The 22509-nt window shown below is 42.7% G+C and overlaps 1 protein-coding gene across 1 annotated transcript in view; it reads left to right on the top strand.

Annotated features, from left to right (window-relative positions):
- tacc2 (transforming, acidic coiled-coil containing protein 2) overlaps window positions 1-22121 on the top strand; it is a 43900-nt gene extending 21779 nt beyond the window's left edge. Inside the window, exons 7-24 of the mRNA XM_086121372.1 lie at window positions 1414-1659; window positions 8372-8472; window positions 9238-10615; window positions 12390-12447; window positions 12525-12717; window positions 12986-13035; window positions 13158-13261; window positions 13360-13513; window positions 13861-13998; window positions 14237-14329; window positions 14992-15051; window positions 17423-17563; window positions 18122-18198; window positions 18744-18787; window positions 19956-20116; window positions 20227-20333; window positions 20658-20778; window positions 21069-22121. Of these exons, the coding sequence (XP_085977498.1) occupies window positions 1414-1659; window positions 8372-8472; window positions 9238-10615; window positions 12390-12447; window positions 12525-12717; window positions 12986-13035; window positions 13158-13261; window positions 13360-13513; window positions 13861-13998; window positions 14237-14329; window positions 14992-15051; window positions 17423-17563; window positions 18122-18198; window positions 18744-18787; window positions 19956-20116; window positions 20227-20333; window positions 20658-20778; window positions 21069-21134 (3292 nt within the window). The 3' untranslated portion in view covers window positions 21135-22121. The remainder of the gene's footprint in view (window positions 1-1413; window positions 1660-8371; window positions 8473-9237; window positions 10616-12389; window positions 12448-12524; window positions 12718-12985; window positions 13036-13157; window positions 13262-13359; window positions 13514-13860; window positions 13999-14236; window positions 14330-14991; window positions 15052-17422; window positions 17564-18121; window positions 18199-18743; window positions 18788-19955; window positions 20117-20226; window positions 20334-20657; window positions 20779-21068) is intronic.
- Window positions 22122-22509: the final 388 nt, after the last annotated feature.

Genomic DNA, 22509 nt, shown 5'->3' with positions numbered 1-22509 from the left:
TGTGTGTGTGTGTATTTGTTGAGATATTAATATGAAACTGCCCTTGTTTGCTTTCTCGCATTAAGCCAAGAAATGTGGTTTTCCTCGCTGAACGTTCGTCAAGCCCTCGCTGCCTACCGTTAAAACTCGTCTTAAAACTCATTCTTTTGACTCAGGATGAGACTTGACTTTTAGTTTGACTCTTTTTGTGCTTTCTACTGTTTTCGTTATTAATCTATTGTTTGGTGTTGTATGAATTCTTTTTTTGTACAGCACTTTGTATAGCGATGGTTGAGTTGAGTTGAGATTCCCAGCAACCCACACAGACAAAAGTGTTCCTGCCGCAGAGCCTCCAGGTGTTAACAAAGGTTCGACTATGGTTAAAGTGTCACTGAAAAGGAGCACATTCTCCCATGTTGCTCTTTTTTTCTAACGCTGATTCGGAATTTAATCTGCGCCAATGTGGAAACGAGCCAGCTGTTAACTTCAACACATCAGCTGACATTCTATCTACACTACAAAGAATCACAATGTCCAGTGTCACTTTTTCTCAAATCTATTTTCTACCTGTAGTGTTTTTGTCTGAGTTGAGAGCCACTCGCAGATTGTATGACACAATGTTGTGACTTGGCGTTGCCTATTTCCAGTCTGCACAAAGGTTTTTGGCATTGAAAGAATTTGTCATGGGGAACATGAGGGCCAAATTAGATTGGAGAGCTGTAGCATTTTTCAAATTCATAGTTTGATGAAGCAGCATGAAAATGGTCGAGTCTCATAGGTATATTTCTTATAATCTGAAACAGGAAGTAGTAATGAATAAGAGCATATTTAAAACTGCCTTGTTCCTGTCGGAGCGCACACTGCTGATTTTATTGTCCACTCGCTCACTGCAAAGGCCAATGCAGGGCTCTTTCACTGTAAGGTTAAGTTGAAATTTTACTGAATAGTTGGGGCCTAATATAGCTGGCAACCTTGCCCAGCTAATCCACTACCCGAAACATGTTTTAGTTCTGCAGACTCCCCGGAATATTTTTAGAGCTAAGCGGCAGGCCTGTCCCAAGTGGTAACAGCTGCCTGCACGTCCATCGCATTGCCTGTCGGATTAGAGGCTAGCGCTCCTGATAAGATGAACCTGGATCAGGGCCAAATCCACACCCCCAGATGGCCAATTACGAGCAGGCATGACACATTTGGCCAAGCTTCTCCATTCATGCGTTCTGTCCAAGGAGAGAAAGACGAGACTAACGTTAAGGTGGAGAAAGGGATTTGACTGCTTGCAGTTCGATTCGAAATCCAAACTTGGGATGGTTTGAGCAAGGTTGTCACTCTTCACGTCAATATTTGGTTTAGTGGAGGTCACAGAGGTGTCGTGAGGTAAGTCTGTAACACTTGAGAAGGGGCATCTGTTGATGTTCTGTCTTCCCCCTCCCGCAGACCCCCCCTCACTGAACAACCAGAGAGGAGCCCTGCCTTGCCCATAAGTTCTCCCAGACACCTCCCGACTGCTCCTCTTCCCGAGCTCCCCGCTCCTCCACCTGCATCTCCTTCACCAGAGAAGACACCACCTGCATCTCCCCACCAATTTCCTCTTCCTCCGGCTCCTGCCTCCCCCTTGGCACCTTCTAGTTATCAGAGTGACGACCCCTGCTCAACCTCTGCATCTTGCCACCTCCTTCCAAGGTATCAACCGGTCCCTTAACTGTGTTTTTGCTCAGTGTGAGATCCACAAAACAGTTTGTTGGCATTGTGCGGATGTGGTTTGAGCTGTTTCTTTTCATGCATGCTCTCAGCTCAGATGGTAACCGTATGCATAGCTGACACTGCTCCTTTTAACCTGCTTGATAAAAATTGGCCAATCAGCTTACCCGCCTACTTTACTACTACTTTAAATATGTTAATTCCGAGTAGGATTCAATAAGTTTAAATGCTACACGTTTTCATAATGAGCTACGTGTACAATATCCGAATATATTGCGGCGGATTTCTTGCAGTGAAAGGTGTGTCTCAAATGCCCAATTTCAACCTGGAGCTCAAAGCAACACAAATTGTGCTCAAATGGTACTTCTTTTTAGCATTCTCTTAACTCCTTGTGAGAGAGTTAAAAGGCACTACACCATGCAGTGCTTTTTACCTCCACCAGATGGACTCTCTCCCTTTATTCATTGACTCATCTGCTCTTTTCACTACCACACACTAAAGGGGTCATATCACTCGACATCGGTTAAAAGGTTTTTCTGTGGTAATAACTCTACTGTGTGAAAACCTACAAATGATGGAGATAAGATATGTAACGTATACTAAAAGCAGAACAGTGTATTCCCCCACAAACTGATGTTGTCATTTATTGCTGGAAAATGTCACCAATGTCATGAGTGTCCAGATATCCAAGGTTCTCCCAAAATACCTTTGCATTTTCAGTTACAGAACAGTTGATTTTTATTTATATGTCACTTCAGCTTCTCCAGGTACTCCGGTTTCCTCCCACATTCCAACAACATGCATGGCAGGCTGATTGAACTCTCTAAATTGTCCCTCGGTGAGTGTGAGTGTGGATGGTTGTTTGTCTGTGTGCGCCCTGCGATTAGCTGGCAACCGGTTCAGGGTGTCCCCCGCCCACTGCCCGAAAACGGCTGGGATAGGCTCCAGCACCCCCCACGTCCCTTGTGAGGATAAAGGTTAATACAGTATATTGTAGAACATTGATGTCAAACTCATTTTTGTCGCGGGTCACTTTAGAGTTCGGTCTTCCCTCGGAGGGCCGTTATGACAGTGAAACCACAAAAATGTTTCATCACATTATCACATTATTACTTGTAACAGTAACAAAATTATTGCAAAATCTCAACGGCATTTATTACAGATGACAATTTGACATTTCGGTACATTTTTTAGCAAGGATCATGCAAGTTGACACACATGATTTTCTGTCGGGGGCCCACATAAAATGATGTTGCGGGCCGGATCTGGCCCCTAGGCCTTGAGTTTGACACCAGTGCTGTAGAATTACTCTGAGCTGACATGTAACAAATGAAACTAGATTAATTTCCTTACCTTGACATCAAATGTCAACCTCTTCACTGTTTGTTTAGAAGCCTTTTTTTTATTATAACCGCGAGTGGCAAACGGCTTTTTAGTGCTGCTCATCGTGACCTTGATTTCACTGCGGCCATGTTATAGCTAAATCTTTCAGGAAACCCTGTCATTGCTTTAGCTCTTACTTGCAAAGTGCTTTGAATATTTTATTGCTTTGTCTTGATTTGCATATGAGGCTAAAGTGTAAGGCCAGGCTTATAAATAAGAGCTCATTCATAAATAGCCCATCACAGTCGTACATGCTTTTGTTGCATGCTTGGAACATGGAACAGGCTGTGCCAATCAATAATTTTGCTTTAGAATCTGTGCAGCAGTGAGAGGGGGTGACATTCTCTCTTGTCCCCTCCGGCTTGTTCAAAATCGAGCATTAGATCCATTTGAGAGCTGAATTATGTTAATATTCCCTGAACATCCATGAATGGATCGTCTCCAGCATGTCAACATTCATATTTTCAGTGGGACTCCTCAAGCTCTGCTCCTAAGATTTCAAGTGCTAGAGGCAGTTTCTTCTGTTGTAGTAAGCCTTCATTCACACACTTTGCTATGAATGCACAGCTGATTCATCCTCCTTAAATTTCAGAATCCCCCCGTTTCCCAGTGCTCCTTGGACAATCAATAGGAACTTTTTGAAACATGTTCCTGCTCTGATTTCATCCCACGGGACTCGTTGTATAGCAGATGTCTAAAAATGACAAATCAAAGTATCCTGGGTTTTCTAACGCCTCTCAAATTTTCTGTAGGCGGCCAGTAAATTGGACCAGCACACATGTATTTAGAAAATGTCAACTTAATGAAGCCTCACAGTCACATTTGGGATTGAATTTTGAAACGTGTATTGGAAAACAATAATTTGATCCACAGTCAAATTGTTATTGAATTGTAACTGTTGTAAATGAGTTTCCGATGTGAAGGAGATTTTCCACATCTCACTTGTCTGAAGTCTACAAATAGGTGAATAACAACAAATAGGTGAAAAAAACACCTTTAACTTTGATAAGGGACAAGGTAATGTAAGTACAAAGGTGTTGTGCACATTGTGTTTTGAACTTGGTTGCGACATCATGGTGAACAAATGGCTAGCACATCCGCCTCACAGTTTTGCACTCTCCCTACATTCAAACATGCATGTTTGGTTCTTTGAAGACCAAATTGTCTGGTTGTTTGTGTATATGTGCACTGCGATTGGCTGCCAGCCAGATCAGGGCGTCTCCCAACTCTTGCCCAAATTCAGCCAGGACAGGCTCCAGGTCACATGCGACCCTTGGGAGGATAAGTGGTGCAAAACAATGGATGGATGGTTGGGTGGATGTTTTCTTTTGTAGAATTTTGAGTGGTTCAACTTGAGGGCTGCTGGAGCGATAGATTTGGATCTAATTACTGACACAATTGGCCAGACTCAAATCAAATCACTACTATTATGTCTGAGACTTATATTTACTTCTGACATACTGTGGTTGTGTGGTGGAAAAGGAGGCTGACAGTGTTTTTTCAATGCAGCTTCTGGATGAAAGGATTTAGGAGAGGAAAAGCAAAAGCATGAGGCATCATTTCTAAAGGATGCTGAAGAAGCTGTTTATGGGGGTTCTATTGTTTGATTCCCCACCGCATGGCTGTGGTAGTCGTCAAGAAAAAGGCTGCTTGTCTTTTTAAAGGTGCAGGCATCTGCTGCTGCTGCTGTGGGGAGGGTGGGGGGGGGCGTCAAAGGGAATAGAAGGGGGAGGAGGCAGTGTGTGCAGCATCACAGCTCAAACTGAGACACCTCGTACACACACGCGAGACGAAGAAAGCTGGCTTGTTTTTGCATCATTTTGGATTAGTCTAGCCTTTGTACTGGAATGTTTCAGCATCATTTTCCAGATGAACTACATGGCAACAGAATCGTCTCCACCAAGTGTGTGGAAGCTGAGTTTGAGAGAAGCCATGCATAAATTGACAAGCATTTAATTGCCCGGTGATTTGATGCGAGGATGAGGTTATTCTCTGCAGTGCAGCGTTAGGAGCTGGCACATTGCCGTCAAGGATCACAGCAAAGGGAAGAAGGAAGCAGATGGATGTGGATAGTTGCTGACTTATGGGCGCAGGTGTGGGGGGTAAGCAGAGGTAGCTAAGAATGGGAGCCAACGAATCCATGGAGCAAGGACAGACCTTCTGCCCTACTCAAGAACACATGTGAGTCTCAAGCTTCTATGTATTTTTTTAATCACCACTTTCTGCATTTATATTACTTTGGCTGCGTGTAGCTGTAGTACAGGCAAGGGATCTTTGTTGTCATTTGGTTTTGTGATGTAAATAAAGGATCCGCGCACATGCGCAGTCACTTGGACCGTGCAAGCCAGATGGAGGCAGTGAGTTCAAGCTGGCCGGCTCCCGTTTTGCCTGCTCCCCATTGTTGTTGCCGCGGAGCAGGAACCCGTTTTGAAATGGAGCACGGTGTGCCGGAATATGACTGGATGATAGAGTTAGAGACAGGGGAAGAGAGCTCCACTTGGTTTTATTTATAGCTCATACACTTGGGTACTGGAGAGCAAGGACTCGTGCAGTGAGATGTCATTTTTAATGTAGGGATGAATGATTTATCACAGGGAAGCTTGGTTAAATCTGCACTGAAGACTTTAATTCACCCCTTGTTGCTGGAATGCTTGTGTGAGTTGTCCTTTGCATCACATCCATGTATATTTTGACCGTGCTCATAGTTAGGGCCCTGAAGAAAGCACACAGGAAAGCAAAATTGGACGTGGTTTGAGTTGACACAATTGATGTTTTAAAAAAATAAATCCAAAATAAAAGTTGTGTTGTGATGGATGTTGGGAATTGTGTCCCTGAACCATCTATCTGATCTCATTATCGCAATGCTAATCCTTGCTGCTCATGCAACACTTTTTTTTTTTTTAATGTGCCATCTGTCTGCTCTCAATATATCAGATTAGGCTATGCGGGATTACCTCATTCTTAAAGTGGGAACCCAGTTGGTTCATTGTTTTGAGAATCATTCTGGATTTGGTTGTGTTCTAGGTATAAAGAGGTTGAAAACATTTCTCCGGGTTTTCTCTCAAAACTGCAGCTGATTTGGGCTTTCGTCATAGTCATTAATAAAACCTCTTCATGCTGCGCCGTGATCATAAAATGACACTTGTAAACAACATGACTACTGTAGTTCTTTGTAAACAGGAAGTACAATACCCATTACCTCATCATCATCATCATCATCATCATCATCACTTTCCAAGGCACTTTTGCACAGGTGAATAGCAAAACGATAGCTCCCTCTGCTGGTAGATTCCCGTCTATGTATAGTACAGTACACACAAATAAGCATGTATGGAAAATATATAGTAATATAATTTATTACTGTACAACTGTACAGTAATAATACAGTAATAATGACAGAAAGAAGAAGAAGAAGGACATCAGGATCCACAGGACATATATGATATGGAGGGATCAGCCAATCAGTGTGAAGAGCAGCGGCAGGTATCCATGCCTCCTCCAGCCTGTTGTTATTCGATATTTGTCTCAACATTGGCTGGTGCTCTGTTTATTTAGATTTGTCCCCCTGCCCTGCATTCGTTGCGAGAATTTATTCTAACATTAAAGACATTGTCAGATGAGTAAGAGTCATGTCAACATGCTTTGGATGAAAAAGAATTTACTTACACATGTACCACTAACTATGGATGCTCAATACATAGCTTTAAATACAGAAAGTGTCAAAGTAATGCACAAGACGATTACTTTCCATCGTCTGTGTAGTGTACTTAAATAGTTACAAAATGAAGTTGAAAAATGTATTCATTCGATAGACTTTAGAAGTCCATGTTTGGTCTCTAATACATGAATGTGTGTGTCATGTGCAGCCAGACAGTTTTCCTCCACCATCATGAAACATACGGTGGCAACTCCAGTTACCATAGAAACATCAGTTATGCAGTTGCATGGAAAAGAAGGCGCCTCAATAGAGACAAACTGCGGCTACATATCTCGCCCCAGGCCGCTGAGTGAATCTCCCTGTGCTTGTATGGGCTTTCTCTGGGTATTCTGACTTTCTCCCACATGCCACATCGTTATTTGTCTATATCTGCCCGGCGACCGACTGGCAAAGAATCCAAGGATGTACATTGCTTCTGGCCCATCTTCTGTTCAGATAGCTGCGAATAAAGGAATGGATGGATGGATAATGGCAGATCTAAATCAGACAACTGCAAGAATTCTTACTATATTCATATCACATACATTTACTATTTCACTCGTCTACTGTACCTCACATCACAGTGTCTAGTAATGGAAAGCAAGCGTAAGCGTGTGGCACTGGCCGTACCGACGACATCAAATTCCAATCTCTTCATCTTCGTTTTTATTGTCCACGTGTCAGAGTGGCCACATCCCAAAAAGACAAAAGGTGCGTCTGTCTCCATGGTAATTTCAGCATAATATAAATGTCGTTCGTGTACATGAATTCTCGATCGAGTAAAGTGGTGGGAGAGAAAGACGTGTAGGGAGGGGGAAAGTCGATGAAGAGACGAAGGCTCGGTGAGGGAAGGGAGATTGTGCAAGCAGTCTGCAGCCTCATTCAGATGGGAAGGCGTCTTTTGCTGCTGACCGGTGGCTACGGATGATGATCGCTGGAGAAGCAATGAGGAAGGACTGAGACAGTTGATCAGAAAGGGGAGAGCTGAATGTTAAAAATCACAGTGGAAGGGATCCTGTGCAGAACAGACAGTGGGCGTCTACCTGTGTATCAGACGCTGGCTGTCGTCTTTTCGACGTTATGGCGGTGAGTGCGTGGCAGGCTCTGTCTCCACTGCAGTGGGCTCGCTGGGGCTGGGACACGCTGCTGGGAGGGGCAGCAGGCAGTCCAGACCTGGATCCAGCTTTCGGGTTGTTCCGGCGTCTCTCCTGGAGCTCACGTTATGACAGCATGATAAAGGCTGGAGGGGCGCTGGTCACACAGAGGTGAGACAGGATGGGATGCGAGAGACACATGCTACTGAATAGCACAGTGATGATCATTTGGGCATTGATTCCAATATACTTGTTGTTCATTTGAAACATTTCTGGTGCTGTTGAAAAACAAACCAATTGTATTTATATCTGTTGTTGTCTCCCATACCTGACATTTTATATGCATACTCCGAATCGCCACGCAAAATTATTGACCTTGACCGAATACTGGGCTGGCATTGCGAGACTAATAAAGGTTTTCTTATCTTAAAATATTAATGACTATTAGCTCACGATCATGGTGATATCAGAATGATCCATACCAGCGTTGACTTTGTTTGCAATTGTCTTTTTGTCGTAGGAGTTCTGACTCTGATGGAGCATTCGAGACTCCTGAATCGACAACACCAGTGAAGGCTCCAGCAGATCCACAGAACCAATTATTACCCACTGATGACAAAGGTCAGGGGGAAAAAAAATACAATGGTAGTCAAATAAAAGGAAAAAAAGGGGCTCCTTTTGCAACACCTAGTGGAATTAAGCAGTACTTTTCGTTTTCATCTTTATCCAGACAGGTCTGGGTGGACTGATGATCTCTTATTGTGATTATTTTTGCAGATCTGGCTTTGTCAACAAATTTATCCAGTAGAATTGCAAGACTGATATTTTTATATTAAAAAAAAAAGACTGACAATGTCAACAAATTACATACCATAGATAATGTCATGTATTGCGAATTCTTTGTCTTGAAATATTGATTAGCACACAGTGTTGTGAATGTGATAAAGTGCTTGTATTACTTTCAACTTAGTACTCTGCGATTCCCACCTCTAAACAGTACAACGTTCAATCCAAAGACAAATGAAGTTCCATGATACCTTTTTAACAGATGTAGCAGACTGGATCAACAGAACTACCCCAACATTTTTGAGTCAGTGATTTGCACTGCGTTGCTATGCACAAGTCAGCAGGCGCGATAATTTGTGAATTTTTGCACATAGTAACAAGATATATTTAAAATAAAGAAAGAAACAAATACAAACATGAACCACGATTAAGTAACCTGCATTTTCTTTATTAAACCATATTCGTTTTATAGTTTAATCACTGCTCTGCATTAAAAATGAAATTCATGAGGGGCATTGTAAAAATCCACGAGCCATTGACACCCTCCTAAAAAGATGTGTAATTTCCTGTTCATAATGATCTTTTCTTCATTTTTCTCAGGAGAAGACACCTCCGTGAGAGCTCTCTCATCTGACGCGATTTCGGAGCCTCTTGCAATCGTTTTCGATGAGGACAGGCCAATTGCTGCCAGTGGCACGTACAACATCGAACATTTTGCCTCCGACACAACAAGTCAACCACTTACTCGTTCTCTCAGCCTCCAGGGTGGAGAACTTGACATTTCCGGCTTGGATGGATCGGCAACACAAGGCTTCCGCCCTCATTCGGAATCCTTCAGCGTAGGCACAGATAGCAATCCGGGGACATTACGCAAGCCCAGGAAAGTCCGCCCTGCATCTGTAAAGAAGAAGCCTCTCTTGAGGCAGAACTCCAACCCGGAGAGGCCAAGTTCTACGATTAGCACCCCAGAGATCATTAAGCGAGCAAAGCATCAAACTGTAACTCCGGAGGGAAAAGAAAGCCAAAGTCCTGCAGAAGGTGGAAGTCCTGCAGGAACCCTCAGAAAGACGAGAACAACCCGTGTGGACACTCCACCTCCCCTACCAGAAGAAAACACTCATATAGAACCAGAGAGTAGCCTCACTGGCCCTGCCTTACCCTTGTGCCGGGAGGAGAACCGTCTTCCAGCTAGTCCTCCTGTCACAGAAAAACTTCCCAACCCACCCAGTGGCTCCTACAAATGGGATCCAGATAACTTTGAGAGCATAGACCCATTCAAGACTGGTGGGAGTAAGATTGCCAACTCTCCTGTTCTTGGCCGGAAAGGTCTTGCATGCACCCCCATTGTTACCCCGCCACAGAGTCCCCCTACCTCTGCTGTCAGTCAGCTTCCTCATCCAGCTTCTGCAGAGGCACCAGTTACCAAACCCGAAGAGCAACCTCTTCTACCAAAGCGGGAGTCTGTGAGGCTGGAGTTTGATTACTCAGAAGAGAATAGTGAGGCATCACACAGAGTGTCTCCCCCACCAAAGAAACTGGGCAAGAAACCTGGTGCCAAGATGCCCCTGAGGAAACCAAAGTCTGGGTTAAAGAAGGCCCACCCTGGACAGACCGAGCAGCTGGACAATAACCTTCCAGCAGAACACAATGTGAACAAAGAAGAAAAGCCAATTTCCAGGGGTTCTTATGACTTTGAGTCGAATAAGTGGGACGATCCAAATTTCAATCCGTTTTTGACCAAGACAGCCGTAGCTAGCTCTCCGAAAGCATCTGGGCCTAACTACAGTTTTGATTTTGACGACTCCATAGTCGACCCTTTTAAGTCCTCCAACAAGATGGCAACCTCACCCCCAAAGGCCTCGGCCTCTTTTGAGATGTCATCAAATGATGACATGGAAAATGATAACGACAATATCGGGGAGCTGGAAGATCAAAATCAGAACAAACCGGCCAAAAAGAAGAAAACTCCGATCAAATCGTAAGTTGGTTGTATTCACACTGAGTGGTTATTGCACTCAGGTTAACATTATTGGTGTTCTTTTGGTTGTTCGGATCTGTTTGTCTTATGCATGGCCCATTTTTCTCGAATGCCTTTTGTCCATCTCTCTGTCTCCTGGACCAGTGGATATGAAAAGTCCACACAACCCTTTTCATATGCCAGCTTTTTGTGATTTCCAAAAATGTGATCATGATGAAAACAATTCTAAACCTTTTCCACCCTTAATGTGATTAAAAAAAACCTGTATAACTCAATTGAAAAAAAAACATGAAATGTGAAAGAATAAATGTCTGAGGTAAGAATAAGTGAGAAATTACATTTATTGCTGATTTATTATTATTATTATTATTTATCTCAATCAGAGGTACTTGAACGTGTGGCAGGTGTGTGCTGACTCCCATTTAACCCTTTTAGGGACAGCGGTTACTACTGTGGACAGCTTATCAGGTTATCAGGTTATCAGGTTACAGGTTAATCATTATTTGTGCATGAAAGGGTTTACATGAGTTTGAAGGTGACTGATTCATTCCGAGCACAAAACACATCCACTGGTTAAGAGGTTGCGGAATCTTGTGCAACCACACTATCAGTTTTTTATTTCTACTCCCTCTATCTAAGTTATTATTACTATACATATTTATGTATATAATTTTTCAATTTAGTTGTACAGGTTTTAGGTCATGGTGGGGGAAAAATATATTGAAATAATTTGTCTTGGTTCTCCTATAAAAACTTGGCATTCCAACCGAGTTGTGTAGACTTTTGATAGCCACTCAATGGACTGTATTCTCGTGTCACAGGAGGTCCAGAGGTGTGCCCACACTCTGTTGTTTGTTGTAAGTACGGGGACAACACAACTCTCCATCTTAATTCACTCCCAGTTCCATGTGGATCCCCATAAACCAGCATGTCATCTCTTTTCTTTTGGGGGGGGGGGGGTCTCATCAATAGGCCTTTAACATCTCAACAGCCCATGACTCAGTCAACACACCAACATCCCATCTTCTTGTCACTAATAATCGACAGAAGCTAAAGGATATTCAAATCGTCTGTTTTCTATCTAACCAGGGTGAGATTCATTAAAGTTGACTTGTAACCTTTCAACAAGCAGCGAAACTGTTTCGGAATGTTTATGACGTCCTTTACGTCGGTCTCCATTGCAAGTATTTGTGTGTTGCCGTTTTCAAAAAGCAACGCACGCTACTGAAGTAGGCTATTACTTGAATGTCATTTAACAATCTATGGCAAGTTTTAAAGCCTTTGTACAACAATTAGTCAAATGGTATTTTCAGCCACACTTTAACATACTCATTCTTCAATCATGTCATGGTGTTGAATAATGAATCTTTTTTTCCATTATTCCCTGTAATTGTAGAGAACGTTATGTAGTGTTGAAATGTTACACTTTTATTATTTTTTTTTACACTTTATTCTTTCTTTTTTGCATCAAACAGCTTTCTCATAATTGTCAGTAAATGTCATCAATGTCCTCCTAACCAACCTGCTACATTAACAAGTACTTTGCGCTATCAATTTTTTCTTAGTTTTTTGGGGGGGGCAATGTGTTAAGTAATCAAGTCTACTGTCACTGTAAAGCAATCTTACCGTGTTAAATTGCAGTCCGATATAGAATTTTTAAAAAAACGGTTCAATCTTGTGACTATGCAAACACGTCTTGTTTCGCAGAGGTTAGGGATCGTAAAGAGTTTGTAGCTGATTGTGACTCTCGATTAATGGCGGTCTGTTTCCACAGCAATACTTTTAGGGTAAAGCGGTCACCAAAGAAATCACAGTTGTCCGACAACGCACAGGTAACATTCATATATATACTGTATATCATTTACTGTGCTCTATGAGTTCCATCTAACTTTGTCGGTTTCTATGGCAGGATGCAGATGACCCCGCCTCCCTTCCTCCACAGGACGGCCACGCCACGGACGAGGAGAAGCTGGCCTCCTCCACCAATCACAAGTGGGCAGGCTTGCACGACGTTGATGCAGACTTGAACTCTGACCAGCAGGACTTCCCTCACCCATCGGATCTGACATCCTTTGTCAATGAGAGCGGTCTTCAGTCTTCAGGTGAGAAGTCCTGTCCTGTCGCTGTCGTCGTAGTAGAGTTCATCTTTCGACTTGAACACACACACCATAACATTCAACAGATTATTTTTCAACATAATTGGACGGACAGTTTGTTTTTTTTCCTTATTGAGTTCAGCTGCGTTATGGACACAAGCACTTTGTCCCAGTTTCTTACTACTCTAGGTAGTTGCTCGAACTCAGTCCATCTGCAGTCTGTTGGCGGTGTCAGCCATCGAAACGCTTCATCCGCGTCTGTTTTGCCTTTCAGTGCAAGACTATGAAATAGAGTACATGGAGAAAATTGGCTCTTCCTCATCTGTGAGTATTTGATCGACGTTCCTCCTGCCATCATCTGTATCAGCACATGCTCCACGGCTCAGCGGTTACTTGACAGAATCAAAAATATGTTACCAACTCACTTACTTTCACATTTCTGGTAGCCACCGTCTGTGAAGAAGCCGTCACTATTCCTAAAGTTGGACTCGCTATCAAACACCGCAACCAAGGATACACATGGATCGGAGCCCAACTCCCCGTGCACAGGGTACAACTGCAGGAGTGAAGTTGACATTTGAAATAGTGCCTTTGCTTGTGGATCAAACTTCTACAAATTTGGATTGAATGCGTTGTCTTTCTGTGCAGGAGTTTTGAGGAAATGGAGGCTCAGATAACAGCCAGCATGAAGACTCCCGTCCTAAATTCCCGGCCAGGTCCCGAAGGCTGCGCTGGAGAAAAGGGCAGGAAAAGAGAAAGCGAAGTGCTCAGTCGAACACAAAGCACGGAGAGGGATGAGCAGGTGTGTTAACAAAAACAAAAGTGTTTGTCTTGATGAATCTTGTAAATCATTGTACCGTGTAGCTTTTTGTGCGTTTCTTAAAAAACATCACTGTCATGTCACCATCATTTAATTGAATTTCCAATATGTATACCATGTCCGTTATTACGACGAGTGGATAGACATTAACACTATTCTTAGTAGTCAGTGCGATCCCGAGTCGCCAGGTTGACAGCAATCAGGATTTGGAAAACACCACTCAATAATCCAATGAGTTCCCAGTTCTACCACTTAGTCGCTGAGCGCTTGCTTTGCCATGCTGACCTCAAACCCCCCGCCTTCCTCCGCCCCCTGGTCACCCACTATAGCTCAATAGCCAAGAGGTCCCTTCTTCAGCCCTGACCATGTCCCTGTTAGAAAGACTGTCTGAGTGTGACCATCCAGTGCAGTACCTGGAACCCGACCTCGCTGAGACCAACCCTAATGCATTCGCCCAAAAACTCCAGGTGTGTTAACAACCTGATAACTTTCCTGCTCTTCTCTCTTTTTTTTGTGCAAATATCCCACCTTTGCCTTTTCATTCCCTCCTTGTTGTGAGAAATGTTGAGTGAAGTGACATCAGACCGAGTTGGGGGGGGGGGGGGGCGTGGTCAACTCAAGTGTTGTAAATGCTTTTCCTTGACTCTCTCATCCTTGGGCCGCACCCCCAACATTCGACGATAACCCCCAATTTGTGCGGCCCAGGAGGAGCTGGTGCTTGCTGCCCTGCGGATAGAGGCTCTGCAAGTAGCCAAAAACATCTCTCAGTGCCCCTCCCTCTCCACTGTAACCCCCCAGGTACTGCGTTGATTCGTCCTGCACCTGATTCAAGTGTGTGCCTGTGTGCGCTTTGCCCAGGATGCATTTTGATGAATGTATAAGACCTGGACTTTAGAAATGGTGCATGAGTCCCCCTCCCCTTAAACACACCGTTCTGAGTGAACTCATTGTCAGCCCTTCCGAGCATCAAGCTCCCCTCATCCCAAATTTAACATGTCTAAAAACTTGCAGCAAGCACTCTCGGGCTGATGACCCCAAGGAACAGAGTGTTGCATCATTTTAGATCCCTGCCTTTCTTTTGCATGTTGCCCGTTCACAAGAGGCTTGAATGTGACTGGTAAAGAAGCAGCGACGGCATTTAGTGCACATCATGGAGCTCATTTGTTGGGTTGATCATTTTACACATTATAAAATACTGACCAGTGTGTTTAGTGTTACTGAAGCAACTAACAAACATCTATTATAGGCTGGTGTCTGTAGTTTTCTCTCTCTCTCTTTTTTTAAAATCCCCAATTTCAGATTTTTTTTTTCATCGAAAAGATTTAGCGGCTTTTCCTCTGAGGTGTTCTGCACTGTACAGGAGCACTTCAATTTTACAGATGCCACATGATGTGTACAGCGCATCTCTCCCCAGTTATTTCTCATGTATATCTCAAGCATTTGTCCCACACATTTCGCAGTCCCGCCTTAAGAAACCCAGCACACGACGGTGGAACATCAACGGTTCACCCTTACTCAAAGTAAGAGGAACACATCCTGTATATGACCTGCCCTTGTAACACGTGTCCTGCTCAGTCCTTAGATATTTTGACAGTAGTGCTTTTCAGTCAATTAGCTTTTGTATCTCAGTACACTAGATGCGATACAAACGGATGCAATTATAGAGCAGTGATTCCCCACCAAGCCATGGAAAGTTTGTGTTTTGCGACCAGGCCTGAGATCATCAGCTGTGCCTCGGGAAACTATCCAATGTCACCTCATTGGTGTGAAAATTATTATTTATGTCATCCATCCATCCATTTTCAACACCGCTTATCGTGAACAGGGTCGCGGGTAGTCGCTGGTGCCTGTCCCAGCTGACTTCGGGAAAAAGTCAGACTACACCCTGAACTGGTCGCCAGTCAGTCGCATGGCATATAAAGAGACCAACAACTATCCACACTTTCATCCACACCATCACTGAGTGGGAACCGATACCGCGCTGCCCATACACAAGTCAAGCGAGTGCACCACTACACCATCAGCGACTCTCTTATTTATTTCATACAAATGATACATTTTTGTTCATTTATCTATGACAGATAGAACAATTGAATACCCTTCCACAATATGGCATAATGGCCTTGTTAGCATTCATAACAATACAGTAATAGGTTTACTGTATACATAACAAAACCGGCCTAGAATTCACCCGGGATAAGTAAACTTTTGTGATATATTTGTTGGGCTGGTGTGTTTTTCCAATATGAAATCCACACCTTGGATGAATAAAGGTTGGGAAACGCTAATATAGAAAGGGTGTCTCTAATAAAAAACACTTCGTTGGAACCTCAATTTTAACCTACAATTTCATATATATATAAAATTATCATAATCATTATTATTATTATCTTTTTTTTTACGATGCATGCAATGTATGGTACATTTGCTATGGCTTTTTCAATGCTAAAATGAATCAAGCAACTTAAACATTTATACCGTATATATAAAAAAAGAAATGGAAAAATCCTCAACTCATGTAAAAATCACTTCAACAGACATACAAAACAAGCAAAAGGATATGTGCACAGTTTAGAACCGATTGCAAATAGAAAGGTCATCAACACATTTCAATGACATTTGAATTCGGTTACTTGTGATTGTTGGAACCACCACAAAATAGTCAAGACAACTGTCCAAATACCAAAAGACTGTACTATATAACCCCTACTCCCTCCTTTAGACCCATTTAGTGGAGACCACCCTAATGTACGCAGCCAGCGGTCTCATCTTAACTAACGTACACTTCCTGTGAGAATGTGTGTTTTAGGTTCTTTAGTCTCACTCGTAATGTCTCCTGAAGAGAACAAGCGATCTAGCTGTTGTGCTCCTTCAAGTAGTTTTTGTCCTCCTTCGTTTTCATCTCATCCCTCTAATGTTGTGTTTCACTTTATCTCTGTTAGTCGTGCTGCTGTGGAATGTGTGTGTGTTTTTTTGTAGCTTTTGCCAAATGCCAAGACAGTAAAAGCTGGAAATGAGGAGGTGATTTCCAGTAATATTATATGTTGGCTATGTATCGAGGTGCTTTTTCTGTCATATGAGAATTGCAAACGCTGTCAAACCTTAATCGGTTTGGACTATGGAATAAAATTGTCTTTGAAGGCAATACAGTTGACAGTCACCCTACCACCACACCACCACATTTGGAGCGAAACCAAGAGTTGAGAATCTCCTGATTGGTCCAAGATTTTATTCTATCCTCTGACGTGTTACAGTAGTTTCAGTGTCATTGCAGCTCCCTGTGGTCTCACCCTAATCCATCTCACGGAATAAATCCCCTCAGAATGTATTCGCTTTAGCGAACTACAAAGGGCCACCAGCCTCTTCCAGTTCAACATCTTGTAATGTTTGGGTCTGGCCTCATGCTGTGTTCTTAGAAATGAAGTCAGCAAGCAGCCAGGATTTGATTGCGGTAAGAGAAGTGATAGAACGTAATGTGCTTTACCATGAAACTAACATGTTTGTCATGCTGTGCGGTCTGCTCTCCTGCCCCTCCCCTCTTCTATTTGATGCCGTTTTCTGCCCGTACCCCCTCTCCTCCCGTGCCTGTGCCAATCGCAAACAAGCTTTGCTCTCTTAGCAAGCCAATCATTTGGCTATGAAGACTGTTCCATCAACTCATTCTGCAGCTGACCAAGTCTTCGGGAACATCGCAAGCCTGCCTCATTTACATATTGATTTTGCTGTGTGGTACCTTTTGATGCAATTGGATGCTGCCTTGTAGTTGAGGTTCAAGTATCTTGCTGAGAACGTTCAGTCCAGCCACTTGTAGCGGAGGGTTTTGTCTTGACTGGGATTTAACTGGCTATGTTTCCTTTCCTTTCGCTCCTCTCCTTTGGATCATGGGAGCAGCACAGAGATGTGTCGTCACCATCTGAGAGTTCAGTATCCAAGAACATGCTGTACGCCCGCACCACTAACAGCTACATCGATGGAGAGAGTCCACATCTTCCCAAAGATCTGGACCACTCGCTGGGAATCGCAAAAGAGGAGGTGCCCCAAAATCTTTTATTTTTATTTTTAAACACTGTCAGCTACTCACACACTATGCGGTACAAATGACTTTCAATACAATAGCTGTAGAATTGATGATGCTACTAAGATTTTGTCAATGCTGTCCGAGACCTCACTTTACAAAATGTTTCATGTTGTGTGTTTTTGCCTGGTCGCTACATTTCCTATTTAGGGGAATCCAAACTACAGACCTGCAACCATAACATGAAGAATTTTTATTTATTTATTTTTTGCTTCTGGAACTTACACGACTTGACTTTTTTTCCGAAGTTTTATATATTATATACACATAGCGCTAGCTCGATAGTGTGACATAACGTTTTGTTTTTTTTAAACTATTGTTTCCTCAAGATATTAGGATCAGCTCTGCGGATGATGCATTTTTACACCACCATAACTGACAACCGCAACACTACACAGCAGGTCCATGAAATCATCGTCATCTTGAAGAATGGTCCAGCTTTTGTATTTGATTGTGTTGAAGTTGTCTCACACTGTTGTTTCACACTCAGTTCAATGAGATACTTCCTGCTTTAGATCGTAACAAAAGAGAGGGAGGCGCAGGAGTGGCAGAGGAAATACGAAGACAGCCGTCAGGAGGTGCAGGAGATGAGGTATCATGCTTTGCTTTGAATCGTCACTCATAAAATAAAATAAAATGCTGTCAGATCGGATGCACTTATCCCATATATTTGTCTAAAATGTGTACAGTATAGCTTATACATTTTATCATGCTCTTATTCAATTAATATGCCAACAATTGACCACCTGTAGTTGTGCTCAACAAATGTCTTTTCATGTACTTAAAAGGATGTAGGGATAGAAACGTTGATAGGGGTCAAAAGGTCCAGCTGGTCCATTAAAGCATTGACGACTTAGTTTACTTAATTTAGATGAGTGAGATCAAGAGGAAGAGGGAGAAGGATTGGGGGGCGGATGATTATTATTCCGCTTGCATTTGTTCAGGTGCCCCCCCCCCCCAAAAAGCATAGAAATGATAGCATATCATAGAAGTTGTTGTTGTTTTTTTTTTAAACATTGTATTTTATTTTGGGCTATGTAAATAATGCTGACTTCAAATTTCAGTGGTTTTGCTTTATTTTGGCTGAAAATATATAAAGTACTACAGAGTCACATCTTTCCACATTCTTATCTACAGGAGGATTGTTTCTGAGTATGAGAAGACGATTGCACAGATGATCGGTGAGTTTGCGATTGGATACAATCGCGTCACTTTGAAGTGACTTCGTGCACATTCAAATTGCTTTGAGTCACAATTCCTGACGCCACCTTTTAGCGCACTGCAATTTGGAGTCTACGCACATGATGCCAATCCATTGCCACTGATTCTAAAGGTGCTTCAGCTCAAATCCAGCTTGACTGCTTGCTCTTGGCCTTTTTATTTTCCACGGGACTTTTGAAAAGTTTTGAAAGTCACACTCTGCTAATGCTCAGCTCTCACGTGCCTCAGGCTCCCAGCTTGACTTAACACAGTCCCTTTTGTTTCTGTTCTGCTCCGATGTGTGCCCCTTACTATTTGATAATCCCGACAGGCATGCCAGGTGAGTACTGCAGCCTCGTGCTTCGACTTGTGCACTCGCTCGCATCTCCCCATTCGTTTGTCACAGAAGGAGCCACCGCAACTCACAGCCTGCCTCATGTCCACGTTCATATCATTTCATTCTCATTTGTGTATAAGTCTTGGCATTTTCTTTCCGTTTGGCTTCGCGCCAGCGTTGATGCGGTCAAGATGTTTCTGGTATGCGTGCCACGGCCTTTGTTTGACAACGTACGTGGTTGCAAAACTATCAAGGTTTTGTAGGTTGCTGTCGCTGTGGCAGCAAGAAAGACAGGAGGAGTGGAGATTTTGGAAAAGATCTGATGCGAAACTGAACTCTATCCCAGAAAAAAAAAAAAAACCTTACAAGTCTCCGCGTGCACTCGCATCAAGAAATATGTAGAATGCTTGGACAGTTTCTTAGCCCAAGTATTTTTAAGCATTACTGTCTTATAAATGGAATACCCGCCAAACTGCGATAGGCAGAACATGACGAATGGGAATGCCCAGTTCAAAATAATAAATAAATATAATCAAGATCCCTATATTTCTAATTAAATGTTTTAAAATCTGATTGGATTCAAAAGAGGCCATAAAAGGTTCCTTTACCCTATAAAGGGTGACTTTGACACAAAAGTAACCCAACTCTCTGTCTCTATCTGTGATGATCCCTTTTTTCATTCACTCTTTGTTTTGTGGTTCACAAAATCTACATTGTAAATGATCCGTATGTCGGTTTACATTTTTAACAGTTAGTTGTACCCAATTCAAGTCTCTTCACCAGAAACACTGTTATGTATGTGTGCATGGCAGAAGATGACCAGAAAGAGAAGTCTCTGTCCCACCACACCATTCAACAGCTGATCATCGAAAAAGACCAGGCCTTAGCCGACCTCAACTCCGTAGAAAAATCTCTGGCTGACCTCTTCCGACGCTATGAGAAGATGAAAGATGTGCTCGAGGGTTTCCGCAAGGTACATTTTTTTCACGGGGACTAAAATACCATGACGGACCTTGTCAGTGACTGGATAGCTTGAAAACCAAGATGAATTTAAGGAAATGATTGTCTGTGTCATTTGTGTAGAATGAAGACGTGTTGAAAAAGTGCGCTCAAGAGTATCTGTCCAGGGTCCGCAAAGAGGAACAGCGGTACCAAGCTCTGAAGATTCACGCAGAGGAGAAGCTAGACAAGTAAAGCATGTTTGGCAATTTGAATTGAGGGCAACAGCAACGTGCCGGACTTGTTGGTGTCACTAGCGAGACCCGCAGCAAAAGTGCAACAAAAGCAGCCAAAGTTTGAAGACCCGAACCTCCGGTCCCTGGGCAACCCGCTTCGCCATTTGAGCCACAGCCACCCAGCAATAAATGCTTTTGTTGCTCCGCTTGTCGCTGGTGACAACAGCAAGTAAACTTGTTTTTTGCATCGACACTCAATGATATATTTCCTGAACTGTTTCCAAACCTGAGACTTGGACTTCCGTCGGACATCTACAAATGTGCCTTGTGTGTTTCTAGGGCCAATGCAGAAATAGCTCAAGTGAGGGCCAAGTCCAAGCAGGAGCAGGCTGCCCACCAAGCCAGTCTGAGGAAGGAGCAGATGAAAGTGGATTCTCTGGAGCGCACGTTGGAGCAAAAGGTCAGTTGGATCACAGCACTTCATCTGACCAGGCAGGAATCCGATTTGGTTACTTCATTGGGTGAAAGTGAAGTCAAATGTCATGGTGCATGATGGCCAATGTTGTTCAAGGGTGACATTTCAAATATTCTTTTATTTCAATTAGTACCCTGATGCCGGCAAATAACTAAATGTATTGAGGATTGAGGATACATCTCAAAGTCTAGGGGTTGAAAACGTCAGATTATACAAATATTTGAGGGCTGTATTGTATTCTAACTTCCGAATGTCTCTGTCAAACTGTTTTCCAGAACAAAGAGATTGAGGAGCTCACGAAGATTTGCGATGAGCTAATAGCCAAGATGGGCAAGTGCTAGCACTCACACGCCGTTCTAGATCAGTCAACCACATCAAGCCTCGTTCACATATGAACGGCGTCGTTGTGTTGGAGGGAAAAAATAATAATACTTGGATAGACTCTTCACGCCACACTGGTCTTACAGTAAATTTTCTACTGACATTGTGTATACAGGATGCGCACAGATGGCTTACTTTTCATCACGCTGTATATTTTTGATGTGTCACTGCATTGTACTGTATCAGGGGTCTTAGTTTGACGTTTTAGAAACTGCACCATATCATTAATTTCTATAGCAGTGTGTGGGTGTGTTTTATGTATGCCCCGTGTGTGTGTGTGTGTGTGTGTGTGTGTGTGTGTGTGTGTGTGTGTGTGTGTGTGTGTGTGTGTGTGTGTGTGTGTGTGTGTGTGTGTGTGTGTGTGCGCGCGCGAGCATACGTTAATGAGGATTGCTTGTGGGTTTTATCGTTATGATGTTGCCATGACAGCCACTGAGGGAGAAGACTGTTTACCCACTCCTCTGAATGCCTCCTAAAAAAGAAGGAAAAAAAAGACAATAAAGGAGCAACAGCCCATTTTATAGTATGATCCAGTGCTAAGAGAATAAAAATAACCACTGTAGCTTATTGCATGCGAGAAAAGAAATCTTGTCCGTTTTGTATAAAATGTATCTAATGTTAATTATGGAAGACACATTTTTATGTGCTCCTCGTGTAAAACACGGATGAGCATTGATTTGTCTGAATTTTTATAACAGCAGCCCATTGTGCTTCCCTCGTGTGACCTTGTACTTTGTAGATATTTGTCATAATCGTCATAGCTGTCTTGATGAGACCATGGGACTTTATTTTTCTTAGTTTATTTTGATATAAACCAAACTAATTGTGACTGTATTCATAAGTGCCCCGGTTCTGCTTGGGTTGTTGTGTCACACTGATGAGTAACATGTCTCCACAGCTGCTGTACAGCGTCTGCTTACAAAGTGCAATAAAAGATGGCAATATAAGCCGGTGGTTATTTCCTTTTGCCACACAAATCATATGTGAGCTACCGATCTAAGTAGGAATTATTTAATATAAATACAATGTGATCACCCCACTCAAAAGGATAAATGTCCAATCTACTGAAAGTTCTTCCAATTCTCTGTTCAGGGAGACAAATATTCCTTTTTCCCACAATTTGAAACAGTTCCCAACTGTTAGTTAAAAACAATTCTGACAATCTTCAATCAAAACACATACATTATAAAGAATGGTTGATTTTTCCAAATCCTCAAGCAATTATTTTTTAGAAATTAGCAACAATTTTAGCCAATTTTTGTGTCATTATCGGAGATTATTATTGTTTTTAATGTACACTGGCCTCCATAGTTATTGGTAACCCTGTTTAAGATG

Source organism: Hippocampus guttulatus, chromosome 10 (genome assembly GCF_054856545.1).
Source record: "Hippocampus guttulatus isolate MCC_2025c chromosome 10, RoL_Hgut_1.0, whole genome shotgun sequence".
In the NCBI taxonomy this organism is placed as follows: Eukaryota; Metazoa; Chordata; class Actinopteri; order Syngnathiformes; family Syngnathidae; genus Hippocampus; species Hippocampus guttulatus.
This window is presented reverse-complemented; position numbering and strand designations above follow the sequence as displayed.